Below are 8,916 nucleotides of genomic sequence, written 5' to 3'. Positions count from 1 at the left end.
TTATACGTGCCTCTTCCTCTAGCTTCTGTACTAATCTCTTGTGAGGAACTGTGTCGAAGGCCTTCTTGCAGTCCAAGAAAATGCAGTCAACCCACCCCTCCCTCTCATTTCTTACTTCAGTTACCTTGTCATAAAACTCTAGTAGGTTTGTGACACAGGATTTGCCTTTGTGTGTGTGTGTGTGTGTGTGTGTGTACTCACCTATTTGTGGTTGCAGGGGTCGAGTCCTAGCTCCTGGCCCCGCCTCTTCACCGGTGTGTGTGTGTGTGTGTGTGTGTGTGTGTGTGTGTGTGGAGGGTTGTTCAAAGTTGCTGAATCGCAGTTTCCCAGTAAATATACACACATAAGGAAAGGTATACATCAATTTCATTTACATAAAAGCTGTACACCAGTCAGATTCCTCAAAGTTATTAACTTCTAATGACAATAACAATAATATTTATTAGTAGTATTCAGAAACAACGAAGAATTATAAGCAACATACCTTGAGATGGAGGTTTTTCTTGGTACCATTTTTCTGAGAGTGTTTTATTAAGTTGATTAGCTTTTTCATGCTTTTCAGGTCTTTCATTTGCCCATTTTTCAATTTCTTCGCCTGTTCTACATTTCGTATAACTTGCATCTTTTCCTGCTCCTTCACTCTTATTTTCCTCTACCCATGCAACTATCACATCGGCTTCTTGGTAAGAATCAGTTGCTAAAGGAGTCTGGACTCGACACAGGTTTGGCACTCTAAATATATCTGTTGTAACACCAGAAGCACTCCCACAGCCATCTGGCATATCCTTGAGAAGATCAACAACAGACGAAGCACTTGATTCACATTCTGATTCTTCCATCAAAGACTCACACGAATCCTGCAGAGAGTTCGAGTAATTTTCATCCTTTGGCAAGATACTGGCAAATGGTGGTAAGCCTGCAATGTTAATAGCACTCTCATTTACATTGTAATCATCAGTAGCTATATTTGTATTCAACTCACTTTGATATCCAGGTACATATGTTGAATTGTTTGTTTGAGATTCGGAAGCAAAACACTGCTCCTGCTCTGTTTTATTATATTGTTCTTTGGCATTACACGCTGTAGTGAAATACTGGCACTCTTCCTTAGCATCACCGCATGATTCATGGTCATCTCCATACTGAGCTACAGTCTCATTTGTTTCAATATCAGTAGGCAAAGTTTCACCACAGATGTTTTGAAAAACAGAATCGTCAACACAAATGGCTTTAACAAGCTGGTTTTCGCTGCCCTCACACTGATCATTTTGTGGGACTTTTGTTTGCCTTTTGGATGTACGAGTGTGTCCTAGCAAGAAGTGAACGATGACCTCTACCATGGAGTCCAGTGGAGACTCCAGTTCCTTGTTGCGCTTCATAAGTCGACCAATGTGTAATGCCTTCATGAGCTTTAATCGGTTGCGGACACACGTAGACTGCTCACTTTGTTCTTCATCTAACTGCTGTAATGTCCTCACCAGTCTCTGATAGATAAATTAATGTGACACGTAAGCATTTTAGTGATTATAGTGAAAAAAATAATTATAGTAAATGTAGACATGAAGTCATATTTTTATGCGTCTCCTACCCTTACCCGCATTTTTTGTCACTGCATTTTTGACATATCTACGTAGGGTAAAAAAGTTCACAATGAGTTATTTAGATATACGAAATGACTTGTTTAACCCTAGAAAGCCACTGCCATGGAAACTAATCTCCATCACTGCTTCTCAAGTTTACAACTTACAATACTAATTAAAAGCATAGTTTTTTTTTATTCACTTATATAACAGACCTTTCTAAAATTAAACTCGTATCATCAATTACTATAAAACATAAACTATAACAATATACAGTAGAGGAAGGCAAGGTAATTAGTTATGATAAGTAATATTTCATACAGCAATATTTTTGAACAAGACTGTCGATACTCTGCTAAATACGTTTCGTCCAAAATTTGACAAAACCACCAAGAAAAATAATTTATGAGCACAAAGTATGAGGAACCTGTTATTGCTCGCGTATGTACTGTACATCGTTCCTTATTGTTAAGCAGTAGATTTTGATGTAGCTCTCCATTTTTTAACACACCCCATCAACCATAAATTGGTGAGTACACACACACATTATATATATATATATATATATATATATATATATATATATATATATATATATATATATATATATATATATATATATATATATATATATATATATATATATATACTATATATTTCAACACGTCGGCCGTCTCCCACCGAGGCAGGGTGACCCAAAAAGAAAGAAAATCCCCAAAAAGAAAATACTTTCAACATCATTCAACACTTTCACCTCACTCACACATAATCACTGTTTTTGCAGAGGTGCCTAGAATACAACAGTTTATAAGTATATACGTATAAAATATACACAATATATCCCTCCAAACTGCGAATATCCCAAACCCCTCCTTCAGAGTGCAGGCATTGTACTTCCCATTTCCAGGACTCAAGTCCGGTTATATAAAATAACCGGTTTCCCTGAATCCCTTAACTAAATATTACCCTGCTCACACTCCAACAGCTCGTCAGGTCCCAAATACCATTTGTCTCCATTCACTCCTATCTAACACGCTCATGCACGCTTGCTGGAAGTCCCAACCCCTCGCCCACAACACCTTTACCCCCTCCCTCCAGCCTTTTCGAGGACGACCCCTACCCTGCCTTCCTTCCCCTACAGATTTATACGTTCTCCATGTCATTCTACTTTGATCCATTCTCTCTAAATGACCAAACCACCTCAACAAACCCTCTTCAGCCCTCTGACTAATACTTTTATTAACTCCACACCTAATATCCACACTCCGAATTTTCTGCATATTTACACCACACATTGCCCTCAGACAGGACATCTCCACTGCCTCCAACCGCCTCCTCGTTTCTGCATTCACAACCCAAGCTTCACACCCATATAAGAGTGTTGGTACTACTATACTTTCATACATTTCCTTCTTTGCCTCCATAGATAACATTTTTTGCCTCCACATATACCTCAATGCACCACTCACCTTTTTTCCTTCATCAATTCTATGATTAACCTCATCCTTCATAAATCCATCCGCCAACACGTCAACTCCCAAGTATGAAAACATTCACTTCCATACTCCTCCCCAATTTGATATCCAATTTTTCTTTATCTAAATCATTTGATACGCTCATCACCTTTACTCTTTTCTATGTTCACTTTCAACTTTCTACCTTTACACACACTCCCAAACTCATCCACTAACCTTTGCAATTTTTCTTTAGAATCTCCCATGAGCACAGTATCATCAGTTAAAAGCAACTGTGTCAATTCCCATTTTGTATTTGATTCCCCATAATTTAATCCCACCCCTCTCCCGAACACCCTAGCATTTACTTCTTTTACAACCCCATCTATAAATATATTAAACAACCATGGTGACATTACACATCCCTGTCTAAGACCTACTTTTACTGAAAAGTAGTCTCCCTCTCTTCTACACACCCTAACCTGAGCCTCACTATCCTCATAAAAACTCTTTACAGCATTTATATATATATATATATATATATATATATATATATATATATATATATATATATATATATATATATATATATATATATATATATATATATATATATATATATATATATATATATATATATATATATATATATATATATATATATATATATATATATATATATATATATAACCTTAACAGCTGCCTCTAGTCAAGAGATGGTGACCCAAATAAAGAAGCACGTTCACCATCATTTATTCAATCAATGTCTTGTCAAAAGTGTGCTCGCATCACAATTTAGATTCCCCTCTGACTGCAACACCCACATACCTTCTTCCGAGTGCAATCACTGCCTAACCGATTTTCCTAGAATCCCTTCATAAATATTACCATGTTCACATTACAACAGAACGTCCAATAGAAACTGCTTGTCTATTCACTCCTGGAGTTACCTGGAGAGAGTTCCGGGGGTCAACGCCCCCGCGGCCCGGTCTGAGACCAGGCCTCCTGGTGGATCAGAGCCTGATCAACCAGGCTGTTGCTGCTGGCTGCACGCAAACCAACATACGAGCCACAGCCCGGCTGATCTAGAACTGACTTTAGGTGCTTATCCAGTGCCAGCTTGAAGACTGCCAGGGGTCTGTTGGTAATCCCCCTTATTTGTGCTGGGAGGCAGTTGAACAGTCTCGGGCCCCTGACACTTATTGTATGGTCTCTTAACGTGCTAGTGACACCCCTGCTTTTCATTGGGGGGATGGTGCATCGTCTGCCAAGTCTTTTGCTTTCGTAATGAGTGATTTTCGTGTGCAAGTTCGGTACTAGTCCCTCTAGGATTTTCCAGGTGTATATAATCATGTATCTCTCCCTCCTGCGTTCCAGGGAATACAGGTTTAGGAACCTCAAGCGCTCCCAATAATTGAGGTGTTTTATCTCCGTTATGCGCGCCGTGAAAGTTCTCTGTACATTTTCTAGGTCGGCAATTTCACCTGCCTTGAAAGGTGCTGTTAGTGTGCAGCAATATTCCAGCCTAGATAGAACAAGTGACCTGAAGAGTGTCATCATGGGCTTGGCCTCTCTAGTCCTCCTGTCTAACATGTTCACACAAGTCTACTGGAACTTATAATAATAATAATAATAATAATAATAATAATAATAATAATACTCTTTATTTCTGTAAGTACACGTACAAAGTATACAGGCCTAGCTGACATCAACAACATACTATTATATAGAAAACCCCTTGTTATGCAGAGCATTTTGGGCAAATTTGATCAATTTTGTCCCAGGATGCGACCCACACCAGTCGACTAACACCCAGGCACCTATTTTACTGTTAGGTGAAAAGAGAAAGCAGGTGTCTTAAGGAAACACCACGTCCTAATATTTCCGCCCATACCGGGGATCTTTCATTTTCCTAAAACTCGAAGTGTCCTTTATCACCTCCAGCTGAGATTACCCCTTCCTTTCCTATCCTCTACCCCAGATTTATACTCTTTGTTATCCTATCCCTCTCTATCTTCTTGACATACCCAAACCACCTCAACAGCCTTCTGAATTATACCCTTGGTGCGCCCACATCGCCTTTTAGTTTCTATGCCCTGATTTCTCGTATGTGTATGTATATATATATATATATATATATATATATATATATATATATATATATATATATATATATATATATATATATATATATATATATATATATATGAGAGGAACATCTCTCGAAGGAAATTTAAAGTCTTCTTGAGATATAGGATATCCTAGGTTAAGTCATCATATAATTTCGTTTTCATATACAGTTGCATTTACAGTGACTATATTGAATTAGTAATAATTTAAGATGAAATAAGCCAGTGAAGAGCTCTTGGCTCAAGTAAATGGAGCTAACCTCTCATTCCTTGGATCAGACTTTATTGTCTCCCATTCCCCATGGTTTGACCCGTACGAGTTTAGTCCTTCCCCATGTTCTAATAATAATAATAATAATAATAATAATAATAATAATAATAATAATAATAATAATAATAATAATAATAATAATAATAATAACAGAGTTGAACTATAAATGTTTTATATGCACTATAATTGTTTCTGCATAATGTAAGACTTTCTTAAAAAGGAAATGAGGCAAACTAGAAGGATGGAAATAAATGGTAGTGTAGCAGGGTACAAGGTAGCAAGCACCCGGCAAGACAAGGATGCATGCAAACTCATTGTATAATGTGAGAAGTAAACTGTAATAGGTCACAATTAATATATTAAATATGACACTAAATAATGAAGATGCGATAGCATTTCAGTGAAAAAAACAGAAGCTCGTAGGAGGACAGAATATTGTTAATACCTTAAAGTTAATCCATACGATACAATGTTTGCTTACCTTTTTTGCAAGGTATTCTCGAATCAGGGAGGCACTCAACATTTCAATGGCATTTCGATCCATGGTATAATAAGATAAGACTCTCGGTGTATTACACGTTTCTACATTGTGTTGCAACGATCTGCACTCGTCTTTGCTTAGTTTCTTCACAATCACAAAATGTTAGTGTTCCATTTATGCTTCACTTTGTTTCCTAGGACCTAGCCTAGATATATCACAATCCACCACCAGTCTATGACTGAACAATTGTATGTTCAGTATGTGTAGTACTTTTTGTAAAACCACATACAATTAACCATGATAAAGTTTACTATATTCATTAATGAGGATGTGCCAGTGGTTTGACCAGGAAAGTCACTACAGTTTTATTTCCAATAAAGTTCATGTAAATTATTTGACATTTTCTCTCTTCTTAGTTTAAGTCCTCAGATAATTTTTTTTTTAATCTAGTCACACTTCTACTCTCATTTTGACAGGATGTTATCTATGACTGGGGCCTGAGGTCAAGGATAGGGGGTCAAGTTGGCACTGTCACCTGGCTAATCTGCTCAAAATAACCTCTTTATTTAACCCCACTTCATGTAACACTTCTTCTATGAGTGGTGAGGGCTGAGGTGAGGGGAAATGAAGTGAGGGCTAAGGTGAGGGGAAATGAAAGTGAGGGCTAAGGTGAGGGGAAGTGAAGTGAGGGCTAAAGTGAGGTGAAGTGTTGTAAGATCTGAGTTGAATGGGAAGTGTAGTGAAGGCTGGAGGGGAAGGGTGGTGAAGGGAAGTGTGATGAGGGCTGAGGTGAGGGGAAGTGTGGTGAGGGCTGAGGTGAGGGGAAGTGTGGTGAGGGCTGAGGTGAGGGGAAGTGTGGTGAGGGCTGAGGTGAGGGGAAGTGTGGTGAGGGCTGAGGTGAGGGGGGAAGTTGGTAAGGGCTGAGGTAAGAGGGAAGTCTGGTGAGGGGAAGTGTTATGAGAGCTGAGGTGGAGCAGTGAGGTGAAAGGGGGAAGTGAGGTGAGGGGGAAATTGAGGTGAGGTGAGGGGAGACTAACACCTTGTGTTTGTAAACACTTCGCTTGTCGTGGTTCTGGTGTCGTGGCCGCCGCCGCCGCCGCCGCCCACCGCCATCTGTCGGAGATCACACACCTTAATCCTGCATCTTTAATGTTTTACGCTTTATCTCTCGCCGTTGTGTGTGGCCCGTGGGCGCCGCAGTGCCCAGACGGTGGGTGTGTGTGCGGCGTGGGCGTGGTGGGAGTGTGTGGTGGGCGGTGAGGGCGTGTGAGGGCGGGCGTGACGCAGCCTCACCCACACCGTCTGCTGTCAATGGTCACAGCAAACATGGCTTCCTCCAGCAGAGGAATACAAATCGGGTCTGCGTGGTTTCAAAGAAAAATCAAGCTCCGGCCGCAGCACAGAGGGATCCATCTAGTAACTGACGAAGTGCTGAAGGAGATCCCCGAGCTCAGGCAATTTTCCGTAGGCTTACTACACGTACAGAGTGAGTAGAGCAGAGGGGCAGAGCAGAGTGAGTAGAGCAGGGGGCAGGTGTGCACATGCCCGCCTCCCTCACACATGACAGGCCAGGCTGTATTATGGGTCACAAACTTGCTTTCTGACTGTGCATGAGGCTATACCTCGCTAAGATTAACTACTGTGCCTCTGTGGCACCATTTGACACAATGATTGGTCTTTCTTAACCTGGTAAACATGATATTTTTCACACATGATGTGTTAGCAAGAAGTCTAGCAACTATTAAAATCATTATCAGTTTAAGTAATACTCGTACCTACCATATGGGTATATTTAATTGTTCCAAGCACATTTTTTAAATTACTCGAGTGAAAATTAGATTTACACTTGCTTGATACATTACATTTGTAGAAAATCTTGTTAAATTGTTTTACGAGTGTCTCAAGTGAAGAATTAATGTTTTATTTGTACTTTTAGAAGAATTTTGCAGTTAACTTGAAAATTTAAATTGGTAAATGGCAATATATTAATTAAGTAACTAATTAATAGCTCGCCCTTCATAGGATGCTTGTGTTCACTCAATGCTTTGTATGCTAAATTGCATGTTTTTTACTTATCCCTTCATAATTTTGCATTAAAGATTCTTATCTACATGTTAAATATCATAAACTATCTTCTGTATTAAGTCTGAGTCCTTGCCAGTAGAATGTGTGATTGCTAATTACTTTTACAAGTTTGGAGTTAACTCTTGTCTGACTTTTTTAGGTTATCCTAGGTAATGTACACTATGTATGATCATTGCACCTAAATAAACTTATTCCTTCTAGATGCTGATTATTTTATGCACAAACCATGTCATTTGCTGGTTAATTTACGAGGACCTTTCCACATACACAATGATAAAGTAAAACCAAAATAGGTGCCTACAAAACTCAGCACCCAAGAACCCATTGGAAATAAGTCACTTTATATGACTTTGGGTTATCCTAGGTAATCTACACATATGCTGCTATGAATAATAATCCAAGTAACTGTATTTATGTGTACCTGTACCAAAATAACCTGACTTATGTTAAATATACTAACCTCAGATTTTGAAAAGGGTTAATAAGATAAGCCACTGTTATTTTAAACATAGGTGGCTTTACAAACTTCTGTTTTAAATTACTGTAATATCTCATTACTCCAAAATATTATGCATAACTGAGGTTTCCACATAAGAAATATTCACTGTTATCCTACTACCAGTGTTGTTACTACAATACAGTGGTGATAAATTATGAAGGCTTAGTTAAGGATACACTAACAAAGCCAAATAATGATTTATTTCTGGGGTCTTTTTTTTTTTATAAATTTCACTGAGGCACACACCCAATACTTGCTGTATGCTACCTTGATGTGGAACAGTCGATGAGTTGAAAAAGAAAATTGCTGATGCTAATGGAAGTTAACATATCTTTGCAATACTCTCGTGTGTAGCCAGGCATTGAAAACTTATATGCACTTAAAACACTAGAATAAATTTACTAACATTTGCTGTAG

General features: G+C 38.6%; 1 protein-coding gene across 1 annotated transcript; it reads right to left on the bottom strand.

The window, feature by feature from the left end:
• Nucleotides 1–398: 398 nt before the first annotated feature.
• Nucleotides 399–7,007, bottom strand: LOC128696720 (uncharacterized). Its single transcript, XM_053788093.2, has 2 exons — nt 5,916–7,007; nt 399–1,484 (listed from the first exon to the last, which is right to left on the bottom strand). The coding sequence occupies exons 1-2, from the start codon at nt 5,976–5,978 to the stop codon at nt 453–455; spliced, it is 1,095 nt and encodes a 364-aa protein (XP_053644068.2). The 5' UTR covers nt 5,979–7,007; the 3' UTR covers nt 399–452.
• Between the last annotated feature and the right edge of the window lie 1,909 nt (nt 7,008–8,916).

The sequence above is a fragment of the Cherax quadricarinatus genome, unplaced genomic scaffold (genome assembly GCF_038502225.1).
Source record: "Cherax quadricarinatus isolate ZL_2023a unplaced genomic scaffold, ASM3850222v1 Contig1059, whole genome shotgun sequence".
Taxonomy (NCBI): domain Eukaryota; kingdom Metazoa; phylum Arthropoda; class Malacostraca; order Decapoda; family Parastacidae; genus Cherax; species Cherax quadricarinatus.
This window is presented reverse-complemented; position numbering and strand designations above follow the sequence as displayed.